Source organism: Elgaria multicarinata, chromosome 4 (assembly GCF_023053635.1).
Source record: "Elgaria multicarinata webbii isolate HBS135686 ecotype San Diego chromosome 4, rElgMul1.1.pri, whole genome shotgun sequence".
Classification (NCBI taxonomy): domain Eukaryota; kingdom Metazoa; phylum Chordata; class Lepidosauria; order Squamata; family Anguidae; genus Elgaria; species Elgaria multicarinata.
Genome location: NC_086174.1, coordinates 50909250 through 50936621, shown reverse-complemented (window position 1 = coordinate 50936621; position 27372 = coordinate 50909250). Strand labels below are relative to the sequence as shown.

Sequence of the window (27372 nt, the reverse complement as noted above, 5' to 3'; positions counted from 1 at the left end):
TTATCCATCCAATTTTGGAATATAGGCAGCACAATCACCACTATCGTTTATCCCACTTGTACTGGGCATGGCTAGTGTAACCACTTAAGAAAAACATCCAGAAAAACATACACTGAAATCTGTCTTTATAGTTTCATGGAAGGTTTGTAAAGGTCCCTGGTATACATACACAAATGTTATTACATTAGTTTCCTGGATCACAGGACAGATACATAAGAACAGCTATGCTGGATCAGACCTACAGTCTAGCTCATCCAGTAGTCTGTTCCAAAGAGGCTAACCAACGCCTTTTGGAAGCCACAAGCAGGATGTGAATGCAACAGCACCCTCCCATTCACGTTCCTCAGCAACTAGTATACACAGCCATACTCCCCGGGTAATGGAGGTAACATAGAATCATAAATCCATAAGACCAGTAGTCACTGATGGTCTCATCCTCCAGGAATTTGCCTACTTAAGCACCGTTCCAAACACACACCAATAGTTTTCGATTTTAAATTGTAATGTGGGTTCCCCCACCCAGACATCCCAGTTCCTGCTGCACAATGAAAATAAAAAGGTATACTGGCTACGCTCCCTCACCCAGTAAATATTTTTTTAAAGCAGCAGTTTCAGGGCTTGGAATGGAGAAGAGAGAGATATTGTTGGTCCAACAGCATTCTATCCTCAGCAAGAGGGACAATTCTATCCTGCCGTCATTTAGAATCCCATTACAAAGGTTTATTATTTAGTTATTTGATTTATACCCCAAGCTTACAGCCAAATATTAGAAATATAGAATTGCAACATAGAAATTGCTTGGTGGCAGCCAAAATACACTAATTACTGTAGCACTCCTTTTCAAAATAGTTCTGAGACACATCTAGCACGGCTTGTTGAGACAGTAAAGCAGTGCTGACCTCAGACACAATGCCTACACCAATATTACGCAGCCTAAAAAGACCTACAGAAGATGCTCTGAACCAAAAGTGATGGTTCTAAGATTTGAAAAAGAAAACAAATTTACCTTAGCCACTGCACACCGCACAGCCATAGCTCTGTCAGTCAAGAGAGATCGGGCATTCTTATAAATATCGCGATGGCAAGAAGCTGCTGCACCACCCAGCCCACTCAGGACTTTCTGCAAACTCATTAAAATTTCACTCCGGCCCTGGGACTGCAATTTGCCATGAGATTTAAAAAGCAGTGCAAGAGAAAGAGGGAGAAAGAAAACAAAGCAGAAATCAAACAAATTGTTTCGTATTTTTAATATTCATTTTATTTTAAAATACTGTAGATTATAACATGTGGAAATAGCATACATATGACACAAAATTGGGTGGAATAGCTAATACCCTGGAAGATAGAAGCAAACTTCAAAGTGATCTTGATAGGCTGGAGCGCCTATCAAGATATGTCCTTAATGTCTTGAATCTGTTGCAAAATAAATAGCCTCTGTTAATTCAATGGAATGAAAAATAATGAAAATAGTGAAAAATATGCAGACTGATATTTTATTTTTAGCAGTTCTTTCACTCACCTCAGCACTTTTCAGAGACTTTAAGAGATTATTAACTGTTTCCGGAAAAGAGCTGCCCAGCATTCTCCCCATTTTTTCATAAAATGCTCCAACACAAGCCACTGCAGTGCTGCAAAAAAGCAAAATTTAAATAAATAGGGGCATCAGACCAAAGATTAATATCTTTATGTAAGACTGGGCAGCTTTATGTTGACTTTCATAGGAATTCAGAGAAACAGAGGTTATACTTTGACTAAAGAAATAGTCTTAGACAGAAGTACAGGAGGTAATAATTCAGAAGGTTTAGCAATAATTTAACAAGTAAAGCAAATGCCAAGTTTCATAACACTTTTCAACTCTCAAGTTTTCCAATATTCCCACCCACTCACCCCCACTGTTCCAAGGAATGACTCACATTCTTCACATATTTCAAAGTAAGTATAACATGTTCACCAACTGTAGTTTGGCATATTTTGGGAGTATTTTGCAAGGATGTATGAAATAATTAAGTAAAATGTAACCTTCTTTGACTTAGCACACCAGAAGCTCACTAACCAGTCCTAAAACTGTGGAATTTAATGCAAACAGATGGAGTTTGTTAACTCACAGTTCTTAAAAGATGAGAATACTCCAAAGTGATTTTTACAATGGCTAGTAGAATTAAGTTAAGTAATTCTTCAGCTATTTTTCTTTCAGACTATGGTGATGCATTTCACTTAGGGTGTAATCCTATGCACGTTTAGACAGAAAAGGCCTACAACTCCCAGCATGCCCCAGTCAGCATAACTGGGAGTTATAGGCCTTTTTCTGTCTAAAAAAAGCATAGGATTACATCTTTAGTTTTGGGGCACAGCACCTGCATGTTGAGGAGTTTGACAAGGCTTAATAAAGACCTATTTTCACTGTCATCCTGCCCAATTCAAGTGTGCAGGTGTGCACATACAGGCAGTGTAAGCAGGTATTGCAGGGAACAATAGGTTCATATCACCATCTAGCTCTCACTGTGTTTGTGTGCTGTGAAAGCTTGTAATTTGCATGGTGCCTGGAAAGACAGATGAGACAGGGATATGGAAGGTTCACATGGACCTACCAAACCCTACAGCGCCACCTTGTGCTCTCATGTTGGAAGGAATGGGGGAAATAGGAGACTGAGGTCCAAATTTGGGACATTTAAGTGGGGAAAAACGTTACTCAGGAGTTCCTAAACTAGCATTCTTCTTAAATATTAGGCAATCATACATCTTTACAAGCATAGGAGGTATAATTTCATTCCTAGAATATATGTTGCATACCAGACGAACATAAGAAAAATAATTGCCTCCACAGAAGAAGTGCCATGCTGGATCAGACCAAAGGTCCATCTAGTCCAGCACTCTGTTCGCCATCGGCCAGGGATGAACAAGCAGGACATGAAGCAACAGCACCCACTAGCCCACGTTCCCCAGCAACTGGTGCACACAGGCTTACTGCCTCAGATACTGGAGATAGCACACAACCATCAGGGCTAGTAGCCATTGATAGCCTTCACCTCCAGGAATTTATCCAACCCCCTTTTAAAGCCATCCAGATTGGTGGCCATCCATCACCACATCCTGTGGTAGTGAGTTCCATAATTTAACTGTGCGCTGTGTGAAGAAGGACTTCCTTTTATTTGTCCTGGATCGCCCACCAATCAGTTTCATGGGATGACCCCGGGTTCTAGTATTTTGAGAGAGGGAGAAAAATGCCTCCCTGTCCACATTCTCCATACCATGCATAAGAAATATCCCCTCTTTAAACATCACTGCCCACCTGCTGTTTTCATTTATCCTCTATATTCAACTGTGTCATATTTCTAATGAACCGGTTTTGTAACAAAGCAGTAGGAAATGGATGCCATGGTTGCTCCAAAGTATCAATCACTTGTCAGTGATACGTTCCCCAGAGAATTTTGAAATCCAATACACAGCATGAGTCTCTGGCAGAGAATGATTCACATTTCATCAGCTACCTCTTCAGGGATCAGCATGCTTTGAAATTAATAAGCTAAAAACATGACAAAACTTGACTTCTTCTGTCAATGCTCTTTTCCTATAGAAAAACAATTACTTACAGTTTGGTTGGTAAGTAGGCAGAAGTATCATCTTTACTTTTGATAATATCATTACACTTATCAAGGGTCTGAAATACGGTAAAGGTGTCTCCAATGCTGTACAGAGCAGCAAGATTTTTTGCAAGTAATTTCCGGGTGGGTGGTCCAGGGGAACTGCTGATAAGACCAGTGAGCTGTTCAACAAGCTTTTTTTGCTTTTCTTTTACATCCGTCTGTTAATGAAATACAAATGTTATTTGTTCTGAGCACCACATTTCAACATACAAATGCTTAATTCTTGCTATTCATATATTTCTATTTCTTTGTGAATATGAATATAATAACTGTCAGTCTTGATTTTCATTATTTATTTATTTATTTATTACATTTTTATACCACTCAATAGCCGAAACTCTCTGGGCGGTTCACAAAAATTAAAACCATAATAAAACAACCAACAGTCTAAAAACACAAATACAAAATACAGTATAAAAAGCATTAGGATGTCCTGACAGAATGATATTTGATGGTTCATTAAACAAAGCCAGTAGCGTCCTCACCCAGTGCCCCATTCACCTCTTGACATTTCTCTGACATTACATGGAAAGGGAACCACAGCTCATGACATAACAGACTTTTTGGAGAACCAGATAGAAAAACAAATAACATGAGTTAGCGAATTTGATCCCAGTTTCATGCCTATCATACCCTTCCCTACAGCAGGGGAATTGCCCTGCAATCCTATATCCACTCATCTGGGTTTAAACCACACTGAATTCAATGGGATTTACCTATCTGTATACATGGATAGGATTGTGCTATTAATGTCACAGACCAACAACACAGCTCAAAGGTTTTATATACTGCATGGAGTGTTCCAAGGTGTGCCAGCTTGGTTATATAACTGAATTAGAATCGTATTAGAAAAAGGCGGGGCGGGGGGAACACCTTACCTTGTTAGCAGCCACAAGCACTTTGTCAAGAAACCGCAGCCACTCAAAGATGAAAACTGGTCGCTTTGCTTCTGTAATCTGAGCCAAAGCTTCTTCATTTAATAACAAACTGTGAGCAAGCTCCATGGTGGCTAAATCCCACTTTTGCTATGGATGCACTTATTTCCTATTACATAAATAGAAAAAACAACCACAGAGGAAGAGATTTTACTATTTTTTTCTTAGTCCTAGTGGCAGTTTGCAAACAACTCATATATTTAATGATACTTACTGCATCCCAGTTTGGCAAACATTTAACATGAAGCATCTGTATTGATTTATTAGTTATTAATCCTATTTCTACAGCAACATCTATGTATATGTTAAAAATAACACATTTGACAGCCCCACTACCCCAAAGGGAATATAATCTAAATATAAAGGTGAAACACAAAGAGAGGGGAATTATGCCAGGAGTAAACAGGGGAAGAATATGTGTAGTCACCTCTACTTCAATTTAATTATAATAGAATATCGGGACTAGCAGGTATTCCAAAGGTTTGTGGGGAAAAGTGAATTTTGTGGTGAGATTTGAAGGAAGCGAGGAGGTGTTGTGGGAGGCAGTTCAAGGCATAAGGGGCAGAAAAAGAGAAAGGGCAACATTTTTCAGGGAGGAGATCTTCAAACAGATGAAGGTGGTAGAACTGGAAAAATGAAGGTCACAGGAAGGGATGGGTCAAGAATATAAGATGGGGGGGGCAAGGGCTCAGAGGGTTTTGAAGATAAGGACAAGGAATCTGTGCAGGTTCCAGGAATGCAAAGGAAGCCAATTTAAAGAGAGACATCACATAGTCAGAGCGATAAAAGAGATGAATAATTTCAGCAGCAGAGTGCTGGACAGATATGAATGGATGGAGGTGAGACAAGAGAAGACCAGAGACAAGATTACAGTTGATTAAGTAAGAGATGACCAAAGCATGGACCAAAGTTTTTGCTGATAGAAAGAGCCATATATTTGTAATGTAATGGAAGAAACTATAAGGGGGGAGGGGGCAAGGAGAAAGAGAAAATGAAGGCTATGTGCCTGATCCACATAGCCGTTACCAATGGATAAGGATCAGAGCGCTTGGGAGGAATGATAAGAATTCCATTCTTAGACATACTGAGCTTGAGACAATGAAGCATCTGAACAGAAATAGCAGAGTTACAGTTAGAGATGTGAGATTGGAGGGAGGGACAAAGCTCTGGGCTAGAAAGATAGAGTTTGGTATCATCAGCGTATTTGTACTGAAAGCCATGGAATGCGGGTAAAATCACTAAGGACAATGTACCTAGAGAAAATAGATGGCAAAGTACAGAGCCCTGGGGAACCCCAACTGAGAGAGGGAAAAGAGATGGATTTTTGATTTCTTTTCTTATGATCCTCTACATGGAATTTGCCTTTTCCACAGGAGTTGTACACTGTGTTGACATTTTTACTGAGGGAGGGTTCTACACTTAAAGGCAGCCTAAAAATAATTATAAATAAATAAATATCCACCACAACCCCAAGATTCCTTTCCTGGTCAATCACCACCAGCTCAGCTCCCAATCATTTATAAATGAAGTTAGCAAAAGAAAAAAAAAGCCCTATTTACATTTTTGCCCCAATTACATTTTTGCCCCACTTACATCATGTGACACTTGACTAAATTGGGCATTAAAATAGCACATATGGGTCAATCTCTAAGTTTGGAGAAATCCTTTTGGAGCTCTTCACTGTCACTTTTTGCTTTAACCATCCTAAATAATGTGTCATCAGCAAACCCGGCTACGTTTCTGCTCACCCTTAACTCCAAATCATTTGTGAACAAATTTCAAAGCACTGGTCCCAATATAGAGCCTTGTATTCATTGGTATGCAGGTGGTGGAAGCCAGATTGGATGAGATGGAAAGCTGAGTTGGAAAAGAAAAAGTTGAGACAGCAGGAGTAAGCAGCACGCTCCAGGAGTTTAGGGAGGGGGGGAGGATAGAAGGGAAATTGTATGGTACCTAGACATGGAAGATGGGTCAAGAGATTTTTTTTTTGAAGAACAGGAGAAAATATACCATGTTTCAAAACTGAGTGGAACAAGAAGATAATAAGTTGATAACAAGTTGATAATAAGAGGGAAAGGTAGGATAATGGCAGGGGAGAAGGAAACTAGGAGGAGATAGATTCAAGAGAGCACATAGAAGGGGTAGATGAAGATAACACCGATTGTGGCCCGCTTGCATTGTTTCCTGCCTATATGTTTCCGAGCCCAATTCAAGGTGCTGGTTTTAACCTATAAAGCTCTATATGGCTTGGGACCACAATACCTGATGGAATGCCTCTCCCGACATGAACCTACCCATACACTGCATTCAACATCTAAGGTCCTCCTCCGAGTGCCTACTCTGAGGGAAGCTCGGAGAATGGTAACAAGGGAGAGGGCCTTTTTGGTGGTGACCTCCCGACTGTGGAATGATCTCCCTGATGAGGCTTGCCTGGCACCAACACTGTTAAGGCGCCAGGTTAAGACTTTTCTCTTCTACCAGGCATTTAACAACGCTAAGTCTGTTTTCTAACGGACCCCAGAACTGTTGTTTTTAAATGGATACCGTTGTTTTTATACTGTTGTTTTTATGTTTCTGATGGTTTTTAAATTTTGTATACTTTTAATGTTTACTGTTTTTAACTTTTGTGAACCGCCCAGATAGCTTTGGCTATGGGGCGGTATATAAATGTAATAAATAAATAAATAAATAGGGGTAGTTAAATCATCAGGTGTCACAGAGGGGGAAAAGAGAGAGTTGAAGGAAGATATGTTGCTCCTTCTTCCCAACCCACCCACCCCGGCCAGTTTAAAGTAGTGATTGTAGAACATCTATTTTTTGTCTGTCTCTGAGGTGTTATCCCAGAGAAGTCGCTATTATGGAGGAAGCATTAATGCCACCTTTCAAAGGGGTGCAAACATTTGGAAAAGCCATTAGATTCTGAGCTTCCTGTAATATCCCATCCTGTGCTGCTAGTGTTTGGGGTGTTAGGCAATGCTGTGGATAACACTGAATTCTGAGAAGAGCGTGGTGTCTGATGTGTAAACTCACTTACTTTATCAATGTTTGCTACTTCTTCAAGTTCTGTATCTGACTAAAGTTTATTTACCAACCTAAGGCGAATTTATAGTTTAAAAATAGAATAAAAACATTTAAGGCAAATAACAAAGCCTAAATATCAATTTAAATATACAAAACCAATAAAAACTTACAGAAAACCCAGGTGCAACCTATAGGTAAAATTAAAGACTTTGAATTGTGCCCGGAAACAGACTGGAACCAGTGAATATATTTTCATATTGGTAAGATACATTCCAGCTGGCCAGTTCCAGTCAGACTCCCATATTCTGAACCAACTGAAGTTTCCCATATAGCCTCATGAACAATACATTGTAATAATCAAGCCTGGATCCTATTCAGTCATGGATAACTGTTGCAAGGCTCTGTCCAGAAGGGAAGATGCTTTGCGCAACAGATGCTACTTGGGCTTTCAAATTAAGTGCAGGATCTACAAGGCACTCCCAAGCTGCAAATGTGATCCTTAAAGGTGATAGTACAACTATCAAGAATACCATCTCCTAGATCAATTAAACTACCTTTCAGTTAAACTTCTTGCCTCAGTTGAATAGCCCTAATCCAGCCAATTAATACTAATTTAATACATATATTTGATACCCATAAGAAAGGTAATTCCTGAAAAAGCCAGCAAAGGACATTTATCATAACATGAAAAAGGCGACAACCATATGGTGATACATTGTGGTGGTGCAGATTGACTCAGGCAGTCATGTCTGCGTAAGACCACCTCAGGAAAATGCAGAGATGAACACACATTGCACTTGTATACTGACAGGGCAACAGTGGTCAGCCAGCTCAGGTGTGTTGCCATGTAATGTATGAAATGGCTACAAATTGTGAAATAAGGGCAAGAAGGGATATAACAAAATGTGAGATGGTGATGATGATGCATCGAGAGCTGCAATGCTAGATTCAGGTGCAATGACAGTGAGCTGGAATGGTCTCTGCTTCTTTACCCAGGTTGGCTGTTATACAGGTTATGGGCCTGTCCCTGAACTCTCCAAAGCCCCATTCTGTCTCGCGGGACGGAGGGGGGGGGTCATAGCTCAGTCCTGCATGCAGAAGGTCCAAGGTTCAATCCCTGAAACGGGACCTCTAAGAAGCCCCTGCCAGTTAACTCTAGACTAGATCTAAGACACTATAAGGTAGCTTCATGCCCGATCTCACGGCCCTGCCAGGTGGGAAAAGCAGCCCCAGCGACAAGGATTTCTCTCCTCCCTCGACGATCCCCACTGAAGGCCGAAACACCCCACCGCGAAGCCCGCCCTGTACTGACCCCACTCTCTACCCGTAGAACCTGCCGTTGTCTTCTTCCTCTCCCGCCCCGGGACCCACTTAAGCCCACCCCCGGGCTCCCCACATATTGGCCTACTCCGGCTCTTCCCCACAGAAAGCCAGCCCCGCGTCTCACGGACCGACCTTTTCCGACAGTTGACGCCATCGCAGACGACTGCGGCGTTTGACAGACAGAGGCGAACCCTTGACGTCGCCATGGCGTCCCACGGAGCCACCGACCCTCTCCTCAGCCAGCTGAGGAAGCCGCGGCTCAGGCGCAAGCGCAGTGGAGATGCAGGAAGCGAGTCGGCAGAAGGTGCGCACGCGCAGCTGCCTGGACGCTGAGGGAAAATAAGAAACAAGCCCGTTTTGGGAGAAGGACGAACCAGCGGCGGCGGCTGGATTCTGGTAGGGAGAGACGGTGAAAGGGGGCTGGGAGAGACGGAGGCATTGCCTGAGCGTGGCCGGTGGATGTTGGGAAGCAGTTTAGCCCAGGCTCGCCATGGCTGCTAGTCATGAGGGCTCCGGGATCGCAGTCAACGAGCCTCTGAATGCCAGTTTCTGGGGAGCGGGAGGGCGATGCGAGTGCTCTTATGTCCTGCTTGGGGGCTTCCCCGTATGGGAATCCGGTTGACCACTGTGGGGAAAGCATGCTGGGCTAGGTAGGCCTTTGGCCTGATCCGGCAGCTTTCCTCCTATGTTCAAGTAATGAAGTGAGAGCAGGATGAGAAGAACCGTGCTGGATCCGACCATGGGTCTATCTAGGCCAGCATTCTGTGCACGCAGTGGCCACAAGCTAGAAATGAGTGCACAAGCAGCCTCCCACCCATGTTCCCTAGCAATTGGTGTGCTTAGGCTTACTGCCTCTGATACTGGTGGTAGCATACAGCCATCCAGACTAGTAGTCATTGATAAAGCCTTCTCCAGGAATTTGCCCAATCCCCCGTTCAAAGCCATCCAAATTGGTGGTCATCTTGTGGATTCTTGTGGTAGTGAATCCCATAGTAATAATGAGGGGCATTGTTTCATTTCTGAAGTGCTTTTAACCCTAACCCCAGCCTCAACAGGGTGTGCTCTCTTACTTAGGAGTAAGTCCTTTTGAAGTCAGTAGGATTTGCTTCCCAGTAAGCAGGCATGTCATGGTTGTGTTTTCCATGCATTCTAAAAGCCAGCAAATATAATTTATAGGCAAGAAGGCTGCAGGTGGACTATTGATACGAAGCATGGATGACACAGAAGAGGACTACATGTCTGATTCCTTCATTAATGTTAAGTAAGTGGATTATTTTGCTAAATTTCTCATTGTAGTTGTTACCTAATAATGCACTGCTTTGTGGTGTTTCAAAGATGCAATAAATGACTGAAAGCTCAGGTGAAAGGTCTCAGTATTATCCAGAATGTTTCACATTGACATGTGCCTAGGACAACTCTGGGGAAAAATATGAAGAAGTGATATTCAGATAAATGTATACAAACGTATTTGTTTTATATTGGTTCTTTTAGCACACCCCTGCATGGATTAACTCCTTTGACTTCTCCGATCTTTCTCTGCCTCCCCCGCCCTCCATTTCTCCACCAGGCCTTTAATTTGGACAGGGAGCTTTTCCATCTCTGGCATAATGTAGTCTCCTTCTCTTTCTCCCTCCCTCCTTCCTCCCAACCTTATGTAACTGAAAATTGGCTGGATGGAAGGTGAAGTCCACCCCCTGCCAAGGACCCTGTTTACCCAAAGGTCCTTGGTGTGTGTGGGGGGGGGTGCACTTCCCCACCCTCAAGCTGTTTTTCAGCTGGGGTTTCCCCCCCCCCCTCCATATAGAAGTTTATGAGGAATTGCTCCATTAGCTTATATAGGGAGCAAAAATAGCTTAGTGGGCATCTGAGCCTGGCCTTGCAGTCACTGTGTTGGAGACCCATGCTCTAATATACCAATGGGTACATCGCCTCGTGGTGGGGATTCCTTTTGCGTAGGCCTTCCTTTTGAGTTGGCATGCATAAGATTGCACTATTAGAGTTACATTTGGTTCACTGAAGAGGATTTTGTTGCTAATTTCTTTTAACGTACCTCTTCTCCTTATAATTGCTTTATGATCATTTGTCTTTTTGGTCTTGTTCAGCCAGGACACCAGGCCAGGCATGCCAATGTTGAGGCGGGTGAAGGAAACATTTAAAAAAGAAGAAAAACAAAAAGAAGCCAACGAGAGAAGTCGGCAAAAGAGTATAAAAGAGCAGGAGAAAGAGCAGCGTGAGACAGTCTTAAACATTGCTTTGGGAAATGAAAACAAAGGCTTTGCTATGCTTCAAAAGATGGGATACAAAAGTGGCCAGCCTCTTGGCAAGAGTGGTGAGTTTCTCACTCTCCAGTTCTCCAATGTGGCTTGTAACATGGGGCCATCTTCTTCTGTTGCGTTGAACTGTGAATTGTGTGCAGCTTGTGAATCTCTAAAGCCACTTCCTGACAACTCTGCAGCTGTCAGAATCATGGGAAAGTCAGCGCCAAACCATTGGTGTGGGGAGTGACCAGGCTGTGCTTTAGTTGCGGCAGCAACAGCAGTGGAAGAGGACTATGCAGCTAAGCCCTGGTTAGCAAGTTCCTATGCTGCAAAACAACTATTGGTTTCTTGATGCCTAGAAATATTTGCCGCAGTCTCTTGATGCCTAGGGGAAACTATCTAGCCTGATTTAGCCTACTGTCAAGGCAAAGTAAATGTTTTAAAATAGAAACATAAAGACTATTTCTGGGGCAGAGCCCAATATAATTCATATCAAATCAGTGGAACCTTTGGAGGGACGGTACAGGAGCCAGCCATCACTACACAGCATTATTATAGAATTGTAGAGTTTTAGAAGTGCTTATCCAAGTTACGGAGAAGGCTGAGTCTTTAGATCCAGTTTCTGTTTAGTAAATGTCATTTCAGTGGTAGAGAAGGTTTGGAATAATACAGGTACATGAAAGATTAGAGAGGGCCACTGCTGCCTGAGACTTGGACCAGGAGACCAAGAGTTGTTATGCAATGATAGTCCTATTTAGAGTAGAGTCATGACTAACCTAAGCCCTGTTCATTTCAATGAGTCTGTTCTAAGCTGGACGAACATTAAATACAGTCCCTGGACTCAAAGCTGTATTCAACACAGAAGCTCAGTAAGTGATGCTGGGTGCGCCACTTGCTCTTGATCTAGTTTACCTTACAGAATTGCCTGTGTGCACCAGTTGCTGGGGAACATGGGTGGGAGGGTGCATAGGCTTGTTCATCCCTGGACATATTGCACCTTGTCCTGCTTGTTCATCCCTGGCCGATGGCTGGTTGGCCACTGTGTGAACAGAGTGCTGGACTAGATGGACCCTTGGTCTGTTCCAGCATGGTACTTCTTATGTTCTAACCCCTAGAGTTCATTTGAGGAAGGGAATACAAGTGTGCCTAGTACTAATGTGTTGTGTGCTCATATCAACTTAATGCTTTCATTTTCCACAGGGAAGGGGATCGTCGAGCCCATTCCTCTGAACATTACCACAGGTTTGTGACAGGTCTACCTTTTTTTAATATATATATATATATATATACACTGCTCAACATGCTAAACTAGTGCTTCCAACTTGGAACAGGTAGAAGTGGGCTTGGCCATGAAGAAGTCAAAAAACGGAAAGCTGAAGAAAACCTGGAATTCTACAGGAAAAAAATGCATATGAAAAAGCAGGCCGAGAAGCAGACAGCTGACCTCTTCAAGTAATGTGAAAATTTTGGATATATTCCCTGCAAATAATGCATATGTTATTTAGGGGAAGGGCCTTAGCTCAGTGGGAGATCACCTGCTTTGCATGCAGGAAGGTTTCAGGTTTAATTCCTGACATCTCTAGGTAGGGCTGAACAAAGCTCATGTCCCAAACCATGATGAGCCCTTACCTGTCGATATAGCCAGTGCTGAGCTAGAAGGACCAGCTTCCTGATGTGATATATGATAGCTTCCTATGTTCCATTGTGGGGAAAGATTAACCCATAGAGTCCTATCCTCTGACTAAACAAAGCATGCATAAATTCTGAGGCTCTAAGGCTGGGACCTTAAGCAGACTTCTGATGTTTAGGATCAGAGCTATAAATGCAAATAGTTCTGATTTGCATAAACAAATGTTGCCTTCTTAAAGAAAATGCAGCTAAATATGGAGCAATGTTTAAGAATATTATGCATGGTTCTCCCTTTTCTGTGCACCAAGAGTAGCTATCTCTACGCATGCAGAGAAGCACCATAGGTGTGTATCAGAACCTTATCCTTCCCTTTCTCTGAGCATGCACACCATTGGTGAGCGGGATGTGTTAAACGTGCTCAGGCATAAAGAAGACCCTCCTGAACTTCCCTTTGCTGTATCCAGCATCCCACCTGTTTGAAGACTTCTCGTGCACAGATTGTTCCTGCACTTGTTGTTTATAGCCTCTGCAGCAGAGGGTCACTGGATGCAGCAAGATAAAGTATGGGGATATTTCCTTTTACTGTGAATGGACAGGTTCATTGCATTGCATCTCCCATGTGCCAAGTCAAGCGGCCCTACGCGGTTGGAGGGGGAAGATTCACGGCTGCAGGTTTTGCCTTCTTCAGCAGTGCACTTACTTTATCACTGTATTCTTAAAACGTTTTCATTGTCTTGTTCAGAGTGGCCTTTTATTCTCTTTGGTGAATGCTGTACTTTGCTAACTACCTATATCTGGGGTGGGCAACGTGTGGCCCTCCAGATGTTGGACTTCAACTCCCATCAGTCCTAGCCAGCATAATCAATGGTGAGGGATTATGTGAGTTGTCCAACATCTGGAGGGCTAGTTGTTGCCCATCCCAGACCTATAGGGAACAAAACTGTGGATGAGATCCAACTATCAACCCCTCTCCTTCCCCAGCTGTGTGCAAGTAGAAGCGATTCCACTAATGCATGGAGAGGGACAACAGCTCTCCTAGTACCTTTACAAGTTGCTGTCCTTCTCCCTAAACTTGTGAAGAGTCTTTTCAGAAGGTTGTGGCTTGAAGGGGGAGCTTAACAGCCCCTGTATGCCAGCAGAGCAGCTGCGCACACTGGCCTGAATCCTGGAATGTATGACCTGGTTTGCATACCACAGTGGAAAATTGTGGGTTAATTAAGCCACAATTTGTGGGGAGGCACACCACACACAAGTGGCTTCCAGTTTGCAGAAACAACCTACAAATGCCCCATTTATAGGCTGGTAGTGTGATGTCCGAACTCAGACACTTTGTGTTGTTTGTGGGTTAAACAATCCAAAGTTCACCTATGATCTGTTTATGTTGAATTTGTGCTGTTTAACCCATAAAAACCCAGCATGTCCCGGTTTGGATGTTTGACAGAGGATGTTTCTGCAAAGAGGAAGCATCTCATGCATGACATACTTACCTGCAAATCATGGGTTCATTAATTAACATACGATTTGCCACTGAATGCCTTTGTGCTGTGCGAAAGGCCAATACGTGTAATCTCTTGACTAATTCTGAACAACATATATTCTTCTGTCATGTTTATTGATGTGTGTTTTTAATTAAAAGATTGAGATTGAAGACCAAACAAGAGCAACTACAAGTAAAACGGGATCTTGAGAAAAGTCAGAAAGCCTGTCAACAGTTAGATATGCAGAAAGTAAGCATAAATAAAAACTAATTTGTTTATTTATTTTTTTGGCATTTGTGGACCAAGGATAGGTACTGTGTCTTATACTTCCTTAGTGCAGCCTTGCAAATAAGTAGGCCAAAAAACTATCAAATTACAAAAAGAAATTGCAAACCTGTTGGCCCACACGTATTATTGTAAGCCAATTGTGGCACAGCAGGCTGAAAGCAAAAGCAAACACAAAACATCCCAAACTCCTCAATATTTGTATTTCCAGGTTTAGAGCACAATATTTCCAGGTTTAGAGCACAATCCCTATGCACATATAGACAGAAAACAGTCCTACAACGCCTGGGGCCATAGGGTTGGTAGGCACGTATAGTTCTCCAAGAACTATATACAACTTAGGGAGCAATCCAGTGGTCCAGAGTCTTAGGGGGCTATAGGATAATGTGGATTCCTGGATCTGGGGTCAGAGACACTGCTCCAAGTGTGGATTCAGAAATCTGCACTTCCCCCTCTGCCTCACAGCTAGCAAGGGAAGACCCATACTCGCTGCCTCTCCAAGGTCGCAACAGCGGCCTCGGAGAGGGGATAAAGGGGGCATGCTGGTGGGCAGGGAGGGGACTGGGAAGCCAGGATACAATGTATCTGCACACACACCCCAACCTCCTCCCTTCCACCCAACCTCCTTCCCTTCCACTTTGCAGAGCCTCAGCTAGACAGGCAAAAATTCTGTCTCACGAAATGCAGAGCAAAAGAAACGGGGAGATGAAACTCACCTCTGCAGTTTCTCCCATTCTTCATAGGTGTCCGTCCGTCACCCTCCAAGTTCAGCATTGCCATAGGATTGTACCCTAAGACATCTTTCCTACAATGCCTTATGGTCCATTTTGATTTTATCCATTATTTATACACAGTAGGTCTTAAACCTTATTTTTTTAAAAAAGTTTTGTTTTGGGGCAGTTCCCCCCCCCCTTCAATTATGCCAAGGTACACCTTTCCCTGTTTCCAAATTGCTAAGAAACTGATGGGCTAAGATGTCAGATGCTCTTGCCACTTTTCTTTTAAAATTATTCTGAAGGGCCTCCAACACCCCAAAGAAATTTGGTACTGGTTAAGACCAGAGAGTGAAAAAGAAGAAGATGCGGAGGAAGAGGAGGAGGAGAAGGAGGAAGAGGAAGATGAACACAGAGTAAGTATGTTCAAATACTGTTTGAAGCAGCTGTGCTTGTGGGACTGTCTGGTGACAGTTCCATGTTGATACTCTTCCATATTAATGACCAAACCAGAAGACAGGTGAGTAGACAGCAACAGACTTTAATGCAAAACTATAAGATGTGATGACAATAACTGCAGTGCACTTCACCCTTGTTGCAATGGCCTGTTGCACCTTCAGGGTTCAGAGAGGTGATGCCCGCATAACGTCTATCCAATACATGCTTAGAGCTCCTGGGTTCAAGTGGCCTCTTGCACCTCTGTTTCCGTCATAGTATCATAGAATAGCAGAGTTGGAAGGGGCCTACAAGGCCATTGAATCCAACCCCCTGCTCAGTGCAGGAATCCACCCTAAAGCATCCCTGACAGATGCTTGTCCAGTTGCCTCAGCAACTGGACAACCATCAGCAGATTGAACAGCCCTCCACTGTCAGCTGCAGGTCCACATCAGACTGGCATCCAACTCGGCACTTCTCTGATGATTGCACTCCATAGCTCCCTTCTTCCTCAATCCCGTCTCTCTCTGCCTCCTTCCGGGCTGCACCTCCTCTTAGATACCTGTCCTCTGGCCTGGCCCTGGTTGTCAGCTCTCCATTGCATTTAAACCCATGTAGCTCTTTGCTCCTTCCTCAGCTGCATAACTTGCACTCCTCTACCAAGGACAAAAAGGTTCCTTCTCCCACTGTCCACAACAATATTAAGACATAACCCTTTTTGCTTTATTAAATGTGTTTTATATTTAACGCTTTGTGGATCACATGAGGTATATGGGGTGACAGGATATTTATTTTGGCTTCCTATTATAGCAAGAAATAATATCTGCTTCTCCTGGGTATACATTTTCTTCTCTCTTTAATGTCAAAGAAATGAGGCTAAATAGATATTCCATAAATAGTTATCCCATGCACTAACTCTGTTTCTGGTAATTTTCAAAGCTTCATATATGGGAGAAAGGAAGTACAAGCTCATCATTTTTGGATGTGATATTAGGATTAAGTCAATATTTATCTATTTACAATATTTATATAATACTCCCTACTGAGAATTTCGGGGTGGTGTACAAAATAAAATAGAATAAAAACATGTTAAAAGTACATTTAAAAGAAACAAGGTGCAATAAAACTGCAGCTGGAAAGGCTTCCTAGAGCAACAACATTTTCAGGAGGTGCCGGAAGGAATATAAAGTTGGAATATAAAGGAATATAAACCTCCAGAGGCAGGGAATTCCATAGGAGGGGAGCCACCACACTGAAGGCTCTTCCCCTAGTGAATGCCAATCGGACGATAGGTCTATGTGGAACCACCAGGAGCATGCCCTCAGAGGACCTCAGTAACCGGGCAGGTTGATAGGTATTCTGGTCTCAAGTTGTTCAGGGCTTTGTACACTAGTACAAGAACCTTAAGCCTGGCCCGGTAGTGAATAGGCAGCCAGTGTAGTTCCCTCATGCTGAAAAGGGGCAGCTCCAGACAACAGCCAAGCTGCAGTGTTCTGCACTAGCTCCATCTTCCAGACCAGTCCCACATAAAGCACATTGCAGTAATCCAATCTTGAGGCTACTAATGCCTGTACCACCATGGCCAAGCTGTCATACTTGTTTGATCTTGTGCTTGTTTATGATGATTATTTTTTTTCCTCATTGGTGTCATCCCTGTTCTTAATTGTGCAGCAGTATATTCAAACTCAGTCATCTCATAGCATCACTATGGCCCGGATATAACCATAGTTTAGCACTATGTGCACTAGCAGCAGCGAACCTTAGGCTCATGAAGTTCTCCTTCCCCTTCTCTCCTTTGGTGTGGCCATAAAACAGAGATAGGAAGCTTTAGCTTCCTGTTTTAGAAACTAACTTTTGTTATGTCAGAAGTGTGCGAACACCGATTAGTTTAATTTGTGGTTTGATCAAACAAGCCAGTCTTACGATCCTAGGTTGTTAACAACCATAGTTTAAACTAACCTATGTCCAGACATAATAATAAACTGGTTAGTTAATAAAGCAAGAAGTTAAAGCTTCAATTCTCCTCCTTACAGCTGCACTAGAAGAGAGGGGAGGCTTAACTGCATGAGCCAAGTCTCGCCCATGCATATAATGCTAAACTATGACTTAGTAGTACGTCCAAACTGGGCCATTATAATGACATGCTCCCTGGCCGTGTTTGTTTTCAGCATAACATCATCCCATTGGCTACATGTGATCTGGATCTTATTTCCAGAAGTCATTTCCAAAAGATGGCTACAGAAAAGGTAGTGTAAATATGACAAGGAGTGATTTAGAAATTGCAGGGGGAAATTGCAAATTTTAATATTAACAGTGACATTAAAACAATTCAGAGGAGACGTTGCAAATATGAATTGGGTATATGTGAGAAAGTGAGAAATGGGCTTGGGGATGTTGAAGACAAACTTGTTTTGTCTGTCCTGGAATAGAGAAATTGTGTCCAGGAGGACTCTTAGGGGCAGCCTTTGTCCTCTCCAATCCTCTGGGTACTAGGAACTTGGAAGGGATTTAATCTAGGCGTGGAGTCTGGATTGAATTCATTGAAGAGAGCACTCCTTTTCCAGATATAAGACAAAATATAAGACCTTTCTCAGATTACTAGGTCCACTTCACTGAAATTGTTCATTAATTTCTTGATGCTGTGTTTTGCTTTTTTGTTTGTTCTTACAGGAATCAGAAGAGTTACAAATTTTGACTGCATATTTAAGAGAAGAACATCTCTATTGCATTTGGTGTGGAACAACCTATGAAGGTAAATATAAATCCCTTTTTACTTTTAAATACTAAGTAGTAATGTAGTTTGAACCATAAACTTCAGTTGCTCGGCTAGTATAAATGTATGTGGCCTCTTCCACCCCCTGGCAGAATTAATAAGGTAGGATCCTGTGCAGGCACAGTGGCACACACATGGACCCTGCCGCTAGTGGCTGTGATGTAGCGCTGCAACGAGCAGTTATGTGCATTTCTGAAAGCATTTCCACTTGCTGCGTTGCTTGCCTCTGGGAGCTTTGCACTGCAACTGTGTCAGTGGTAGGGGTCACACGCATGCCACCTGCAACCTGGGGCTGCCCGCACAAAGCCTGCATGGGATCCCACCCAGAAATGCCAACCTAACTGCAGTTATCACTTGAGAACCGGAGCGTTATTATCCAAGCTGGATCACTCAGGAAATGCAGTATAACTGCCCTCTACAATTCAGCGCTAAGAAGATGCACACAAAGCCAGAAAACCAAAACCTGACCTCATTCAGTCCAGCTTTTAGCTGTAACTCTGGTCAAAAGGTGCAAGGAGGACCTTGGTGTCTTGTGTGTGTTTGCTTCTTTGAACCCTCAAAGCTTGTCATATAGGTTGTAATCTGATTATGTTCACTGGTGGAATGGCATGTCTTCCCTGTGTAGCCTCCCCCCCCCCGCTTTGGGGGTTGGGGGATCCTCTGGAGCAGGTTTGGGGTGTGTGCAGGGAGGAGGAGAAGATTGGAAAGGCCCCCACTGCAGGAGACTAGTCCAGTGTTCTTCATGGCTGTATTTCCAACTTTCACTTTGAATTGCTTGCAAGAAGAAATTGATTGTTGCCCCTGAAAGTTCTTGATTTAGTTAAGTTTGGAGATTCTTATAACAAATGGGAACAACTGCTCTTGATAACAATGGAGCTTATATGAAAAAAAGAAGGAACTCTAAGGGCACAATCCTGTGGGATGTGCCCTGGATACTCATGAGCCTTCGAATGTGTATCCAATACTAGATGATTTTGGCTGTCTATCAGAGGCTTCAGGGAGTGGGAGAGAGAAGGTGGGGACAGCTTGGGATACCTCGTAGCCCCACATCCCCAGTCTCCTCCCATCCCTTCCTCCAGAAACGCCTCCTTTTACCCATCTCCACACTCTGTGAGCTCAGAGCCAGGAAACCGAATAATTCTACATTGTCCCCCCAACTCTGCGCTGTTTAGGGGACATGGGATTGCTCCCTAAATGTATCTGGAATTAATTTCACCAAACTGTCCTGTTTCCTCGTATGTTGTCTTGTCCTTATTTTGCAAAGTTCATTCTCCCAACAAGACATAAAATAATTGTGTTATTGTGTTTGTGGCATCTGTATGATCTCTTTTTAAATCTTCCAGATCAAGAGGATATATCTTCAAACTGCCCTGGAGACACTTTTGCAGATCATGAATAATTTTCTTTAAGTAGCAAAATGGTATCGTAAATCCGACCTAGAATAAAGATATGGACTGATTTAGAGGACTGCATATTTTTTTAGGGTTATGTATTTTGTGGGACGTTTTGTATATTAAAATGGAAAGGCCTACTGAACTCCTGCTCATTTGGAAGAATGGATATAAACTGGCTCAGCTGTACACACTAAGAATTCTTTGTCTAGGAGCTGTTGTAATCAGTCGGCCGTTACCTGTGCATGTTATGCATTCTCCTTTTTCAAACACTCCTTTTTCAACAAAAACAGACAGGATTGGAAAGTGGGACAATAGATCTGAACCTGTATTTTCAGAGGACAAGTATGTATGTATCGGTTGTATCCAATGTTAGTCCTACTTAATGTAGACCCATTGAAATGCATGGGACATAAGTTAGTCATGACTAATTTGTCCTATTCATTTCAATGCATCGACTCTAAGTAGGTCTAACATTGGATACAACCCGTATATTATAATTTTTTGAAAGATAAACACAGAGGGCAGTATGCAACACTGCCTGTGTGCTAGTGGGACTGACTACTAGAACAATGGCAAGCTAGCAATTCCTTAAACAAACGAAAGGGAGCGAACTGCTCATTTCTGGAATGAGCAGGTCAGTAGAGCGTGTAGAACAGACCTGTCCCATTCTTCCAAGTATTTTGGGGGTTGTTTTATGAAACTCTAGCTTCCAGTAGCACTAGCGGTGAGTCCCACAGGCACAATAGAAATGGAGGTGCAGTAGCAATATAGGATATTGCCCATAGAAATGGGACATTCAGGTTGACATCATTCCGAGTAAGTTCTTTTGAACTTGGTGGAATGTTCTTCAGAGTAAGCATGCTGATTAAGCATTTTCTGTTGTCCAAACTGACCATTATTGACATATAGGTGTTTTATGCTGTTCGTCTAACAATTCGTTAATGGCTTAAAGCAGTTTTTTTAATGTTTAATCCTCTAGTTATGTTTCGTATCAATAACCATGTAGATATCAAAATTACTCATATTTATAAAAACATTTTTTTTTTAATTGGAAATCCAGTCTGAATTCCCTGTTCCGGGGCTGTTTGCTGTGATGTTCAAACATAGCACTCTGGATTTTAGAGGGAGAAACAACCCAGATTGTTTAGCTGAGTAAAATCTAGCAAACTCTCAGGAGGTGACATGCTTGCTCACTCATATGTGGTCACAACATTAGGGTGAGAAGGAAAGAAAGAAAATCTAAAATGTATAGTTAAACTTGAAAAACACCTTGAAATCAGAAAACTATTATTGGAGACTGTGCTGTGTGATGCAATAGTAAAGTTAAGCAGGTGTTAAAACCCTCATCCACAGAGACGCAAGAGTGCTTTAAAGTATTCAAGTCTGGCTAGAACATGTGAGGTCATCTGGAATGATAAATAAGTTTGGGATGTACTAATGAAAGCAGAAGCAGAGTACCCAGGACTAATGTATATATAAAGTTAATAAACCCTGGATGTCTCTTCAGTCGTTGATTATTTTCCTTGATGTAACACAACTGTCCTAGATCTGGGTCCCCCAACATGGTGCTTCTGGGCACCACTGTGCCTGCAGAGACTGCCCTTGGCACCATCCAACTCCAGGCCCCTCCTGACCTTTATTTTTAAATATTTTTTCTCTCTCTCCTTAAACTGGGAGGCTGGCATGCTGCAAACTTAAGGGGCTGGGTGCACCATTTTCTTTATTTCCATAAATGCCTCAACCCCATGTGAGTACCAGAAAATAAAAACGGCAAGTGGCTGCAGCCCAGCCTCCCAGAAAAAGGTAAGCGGAGGGTTTTAGGAAGCATCCTATGGAGCTATGGGAAGAGTGTATGCGAGAGAGGTGGAGCATTTTGCCTGCTTTTTGTGTCGTGTGTGCTTCTCTGAGGCCCACCAGTTTGCCTTCTGTGAAATGGTGTTGGAGCAGAAAACAGAGTTCAAAAGAGCAATTTTGTGTTTTGAGCTATGTTCCCACCTCTGCCTTGTACTTTAGTTCTTGGGAAAGTTTATTTTCTTTTAATCTCACCATGTTGCCTTCTGGGAAATAATGTTTTGTACCTGGCCGTGCCCATCATGGCAGCCATTGTAAAAATGGACAAGGACATCACCATTTATTTATTTATTATTTATTACATTTTTATACCAACCCAATAGCCGAAGCTCTCTGGGCGGTTCACAAAAATTAAAACCATCATAAAACAACCAACAAGTTAAAAAACACAAATACAATATAAAAAGCACAATCAGGATCACCATCCCACATCATGACAACTATTTCATGAGTGTGTCCATGACACACACTCAAAATTGCATATGTGCCCACTGTCCCAGACAGACTGATAGTTGTATACTTAAGAATGCTGATTTTGGCAGCAAGTAGTCCCAGTGAATAATCACTATTGCTATCTACTTTATTAATTTTGGATTGCGCCAGATATTTCCAGGATAGACACTAGAAGTGCATTGCCAGACTTCTCAGAGGGAAACAATACTAGCAAGCAGATTTTTCCTCTACAAAGATGTTCCCTAAAGAAATGAGCAATGCAGCAATTTTGTTTATAAACAGAATTTACTAGGTTAACAACTATACATCAAAAGCAACTAAACATCAAAGTAGTAGTATAATGTATACTAAAACAAAATAGCAACATTAATTTCCAAACTGAAAAAAAATTGAGTAAAAAAGATCTTAATACCTAACAAGTTTCTAAAGTTAATGATTTAACACAATTAAGTGCTCACTAGATATTTAGGGGGGGGGAATCAAATTAATGGCTTGCTAGTATAGAGTAGGTTTGATCAAGAATCCAGACTGAGTGATTTAATTTGCTATCTTTCTGTAGCTTTGCATGGTGGAACTCAAAACACAGACCAAGTACAAGGCATTTGTTTTTAAGGCCCCAAATTGCAGTTATTACAACAATCCCTTAATGAAAATAATATTTCGCTTCCAGTTGCTTATTGCTGTTGGAAGTTTTATGCATACAGGCATTTTGCAAAGCATCCGAAAGACATACTGAAATGGAGATGGGAAGCCTCACTGGGATCAAAGGGACTACCCATGAGCATTTTTGCACAGTTGAATCTTTTAAGATATTTATTTATTTATTTATTTTATTACATTTATATACTGCCCCCCAGCCGAAGCTATTCAAAATAACCTTCCAAAGAATCTTTGCTGCACAGGCTAGACAGATTCCACCATTCATGTTACTTTTACAACCACAGCAGTCATCATCTTTCACTGTAAGCACTTTTTGGACATTTTTTTGCTCTTAAGATCTGTTTGAATTCAAGATGTTTTTTTTCAGAGTGGTCTGGTTGATATACCTAAAACCATCTCCAAGAAAAATCTAACGTGTATGTCAACATTCAATATTGTTCCAACATACATGCATATACAGAGGGGTAGACTAAGCTGTACTCTACATATCTAGGGTTCATGCTCCATTGACTTGCCTGCAGACTGATTTCAGATGTAAACTTAGCGGGGGGGGGGGGAGGCACATGGAATAAGACCCATGTTAGAGCAGGGGTCTTCCTTTCATAAAACAGTTCCCTAAGGATCCTGGCACTACGTAAGCCATGTAGTGTGATAAAAATCCATTTTCTTTTCTGCAGAGTCTGGCCTGTTTTCCCTATGTGGAATGAAGAAGGGCATTGCTGACAGATGTATAGCACATTAGAAGATAAGCAAGTGAATAAGATTGTGGGTGGCATTATTAAGTCCTGCAATATTGGGGAGGGGATTCCTTTTTAAAAAATAAGCTTCAACAAAAGTGGATCAGATATCCAAATAAGTATCCATTTGAAAGTGGATACCTATAGGCCACCTGTTCCAATATTAAAAGCCTTGTAAGATTGTAAAACCAGTCTTTGATCAATCAAAATGGGGAGGAGAATCCATTAATTTCTAAGAAGCAGATAAATAATTTTAAAGACTATGTACATCAGTAAATATTAAAAGACTATTCCAGTACAAAATGTATCTATATAATAACCCCCCACAAATGAACTACTGGACATTGCCAAAATGTATTTCAAGGAAGCATTCACAGCATTGCACACAGCCAGCAATGTCCTGAATTAGGCAACATCAAGAGATGTTGCAGTGTCCATAAACGTAAAACAACGAAGACATTGTTGAATAAGGTGCAGTCTAAGATCCATAGACACTATGGGTGTATATGCTTAAGCAGCAATCCGTTGATTAGGTACAATGGGACAATCCAGTTACCTATTCCATTCCTGCTTAGAACCCTGTATAGCATATTTATTCATCAATAACAAGTATTTATAGACGTGAATAGTGGGTCATTTTGCCTGACCAGCCTCAATACGTACTTCCAGTAATGACGGACTCTCTAATGCTGTAAAAGCAGCAGGGCCAAACCTAGATATTAACAAATGCTGCAATTGAAAGTATTGCCATTCAGCCATAGCTGACAAATTCTATTTGAAATGCAGGATAGAAAAGGATAATAACTCATCATTGGTGCCCACAAGTTAATCCGAAGTAAAAATTACCTTATCTGTCCATTTCCTTCAGAAAAACATTTTCTTACCAATTTTTAGATCTGGATTGCCCCATAAAGTCAATTTAGCATGAGAAAATGGATCAAAATGTAACTGATATGACAATATACATACATCTCTAATGTGAGGAACCCTTTCCATGCCTAAAACCTAATGTCACCCATTTAGAGAGAGGAACCGGACAAGAAGATTCTAAAACTGACCAAGTCAGAAGCTCCAAAATCAGGAAAGACCTTTATTAGTGTTGGCAAAATACTATCTGTCCCTGTTACAACTCTGGAAACACTATCAGAAATAGCAATATTCTCAAGAGACTAGTGTGTTAGAATTCATCAAAAGGTTCAGTTCTATCATAAGCAGCTTGAATAAGGAAAAAGGATTTTTATCACACTACATGAACACCGTGATAACCTTGGGGGAGCTAGGGATGGCAATGGCCGACAGAAAGCTCTGGCGTGGGCTGGTCCGTGAAGTCACGAAGAGTCGGAAGCGACTGAACAAATAAACAACAAACGTGTTCATTGGCTTACCTAGTGCCAGGATATTTGCATTATCATAGCAACTATTTTGTGAATCACTACTGTTAATAATGCAGATTATCACTTGTCAGTACATTCTGCATTTTCTGACTGGTTTGTAATTTTTTCGCCCACCCACCCCACATATACTGTATAATTAAACAAAAAACCTACTGTTTACAAAACAACATTCAGGCTTTACAGTTTTCAACCAAGCACCAAAAAGCAGGGAAATTGGGAGTTAAGGCTCACAAGCTTTAATGCCACATCCTCCCTAAGGAGGCAGGAAGTGCCAGTGAAATTCTCGTTCTCCCAAAGCAGAAAAACCATGAGGACAGGATGGAGAATAGGATATGCAGAGGTGACTGTGGGGTTGTGGAAAACTGTTGACGAACAACTTAGGGCCGCCTACTTCTCTTTTTTTTGTTTAGAGCAGCCCTTCCCCAATCTGGTGCCCTCCAAAGGTGTTGGACTCCAACTCCCATCATTGCAAGTCAGTATGTCCCATTGTCAGGAATGCTGGGACTTGTAATTTCAAATATCTGGAGGGCAGCAGGATAGGGAACGCTGTTCAATATCCTTACCAAATACACAGTCTGCCCAATACTTTTCTCTCACACAAATTTCGCAGAACAGTAAATAAAAAAGGGGCACTATTTGTTAGATATCGAACCAGAGCACGTGCCAGGCAGTTTCAACTTTTGGTCAATACCCTGCCCTTCAAAGAACTAATGCTTTTTTCCTTAAAACGTGTTTATACAATCCCTCCACAATAAATCAGCTCATCAAAGTACAAACTCAACATGGCAAGCATTGTGATTTTGTCACAGCTGCCAAAATACATTTGTTGGTTTTGCTGCAATAGCCTAGCTTGGCTACTTTCTGGAAATGAAACAAAGGCTGCATATGGAGTTCTCAGTGAGTTGTTTCTCCACATACAGGTGTACTGGCCCAGATATCCTAGCTTCAGGTAATCAACTCTTATTAACCTTGTTCATGATCTTATCCATGCGGTTGGATACAGAGATAACAACTCAACTAGTCTAAAATATTGTCTTCCACCAAGCCATTGTTCCTCAGGAGCATAAAACCGATGAAGGGGTTGTCTATGGTGCCATGTGCAATACCCTTGAAAATAATGGCAGCAGTGAAGGCATCTGTTGAGCCTGTGCAACAAAGATTCTTTGGAGAAAGAGATTTGAGGGTCTCTCACCATAAAGGCGCAACACTTTCTTTCTAAAATGTATATCCTCGTCCTGAAGTGCCAACTGGCATTCCTAGGAGGGCAGTTTTATTCATGTGTAATACGTGCACATTTACTCATTTGTTTTCCTGCTGATTCCAGAGGGTGTTAATTTGGGCTATTTGAAAATCACAAATAATTTGAAAACGTCCAGAAACATACATCAAAATCTGATCACCGATAGCACCTTCCAACTTCCATCTAGTATGAAAATGGCAGCTGGAAATGAACCTGGGGCTAAGTTCCTTCACTATAAATTTCTGTGACTCACCCGCCTTCCCCAATCTGGTGCCCTCCAGATGTTCTGGACTACAATTCCCATCCAGTCATGCTGGCTGCTGGTGATGGGAGTTGTAGTCCAATACATCTGGAGGGCACCAGGTTGGGAAAGACTTGCATTTCCTATAGAAATGCACACTGCAGAACTTTAGGGCCAAACGATTTCATTTCTGGCTTCCAGTTTCACACCAGGTAGAAATTGTATGCATTTGGAAGTTTGAAATCACCAGGGAGACACACGCTTGACACAACCCAGATAAAGCAGGTAAGGCCTGAACAGGACAAGAGAAGTTGAGCAACAGATTCGCAATAAAAAGATTTCACTGTAATAGGGAAACAATGGATCCTAGATCTCCCTTCATCACAGCCTGCTGTGTTAAGTCCAAACAAAAAGGACTTGCTGAACTACAGCAAAGTTCCATAACCCTGAAGACGTCACTGAGAATGCTTATTATGCCACAGATTTCCTGACTTTTCACACAGGTTTTGCTTCCATGAGAGCATCTCAGAGGCTACAGCCGTGCATATAGGAAGAGGACATCCTTCAGATTTAAATAGCCCAAGCCACTTGTGTCCTTACCTGCCACACTTTGATTCAAATGAGATTTCAGACATTAGCAATAGCAAAAGGAACAACCAACTATGGACTGAAATGCTGTTATTGAATTTTGACAGATGTTAGCTAACATGTATGTGGGTTATATTGCTCCTTCCTGAGAAAACGCAAAACATCAACTGGTAATGGTCTCCGAGATGGGTCTTTCAAAAGCAGTTTCTTAATTAGGGATGCCTGTAAACAAAGAAAGAATGTTTAAAAGGGGAAAATACAATGGCTATAAGACAACTTGTGAAACACATGACAATGAATGAAAATGCTTTATTGCAGTT

At 41.9% G+C, this 27372-nt stretch overlaps 3 protein-coding genes across 6 annotated transcripts in view; 1 reads left to right on the top strand and 2 right to left on the bottom strand.

The window, feature by feature from the left end:
- HEATR5B (HEAT repeat containing 5B) overlaps window positions 1-9191 on the bottom strand; it is a 53663-nt gene extending 44472 nt beyond the window's left edge. For both annotated transcript variants that reach the window (XM_063124267.1, XM_063124269.1), the window contains exons 1-5: window positions 9056-9191; window positions 4523-4688; window positions 3591-3802; window positions 1520-1628; window positions 1007-1156 (exon numbers count right to left, since the gene is read on the bottom strand). In XM_063124267.1, the coding sequence (XP_062980337.1) occupies window positions 1007-1156; window positions 1520-1628; window positions 3591-3802; window positions 4523-4648 (597 nt within the window). In that variant the 5' untranslated portion in view covers window positions 4649-4688; window positions 9056-9191. The remainder of the gene's footprint in view (window positions 1-1006; window positions 1157-1519; window positions 1629-3590; window positions 3803-4522; window positions 4689-9055) is intronic.
- A 60-nt stretch (window positions 9192-9251) lies between these two features.
- On the top strand, window positions 9252-21394 carry GPATCH11 (G-patch domain containing 11). Of its 2 annotated transcripts, XM_063124271.1 has the most exons (10): window positions 9252-9319; window positions 10100-10184; window positions 11026-11252; window positions 12382-12423; window positions 12513-12633; window positions 14447-14537; window positions 15592-15702; window positions 17890-17967; window positions 18392-18473; window positions 19838-21394. In XM_063124271.1, the coding sequence occupies exons 2-10, from the start codon at window positions 10135-10137 to the stop codon at window positions 19891-19893; spliced, it is 858 nt and encodes a 285-aa protein (XP_062980341.1). In that variant the 5' UTR covers window positions 9252-9319; window positions 10100-10134; the 3' UTR covers window positions 19894-21394. The 2 variants fall into 2 exon arrangements, with proteins under 2 accessions (XP_062980341.1, XP_062980342.1); XM_063124272.1 differs by lacking the exon at window positions 17890-17967.
- Window positions 21395-22014: 620 nt separating this feature from the next.
- The window catches only part of EIF2AK2 (eukaryotic translation initiation factor 2 alpha kinase 2), a 53699-nt gene continuing 48341 nt past the window's right edge, over window positions 22015-27372 (bottom strand). For both annotated transcript variants that reach the window (XM_063124266.1, XM_063124265.1), the window contains one exon: window positions 22015-27274. In XM_063124266.1, the coding sequence (XP_062980336.1) occupies window positions 27167-27274 (108 nt within the window). In that variant the 3' untranslated portion in view covers window positions 22015-27166. The remainder of the gene's footprint in view (window positions 27275-27372) is intronic.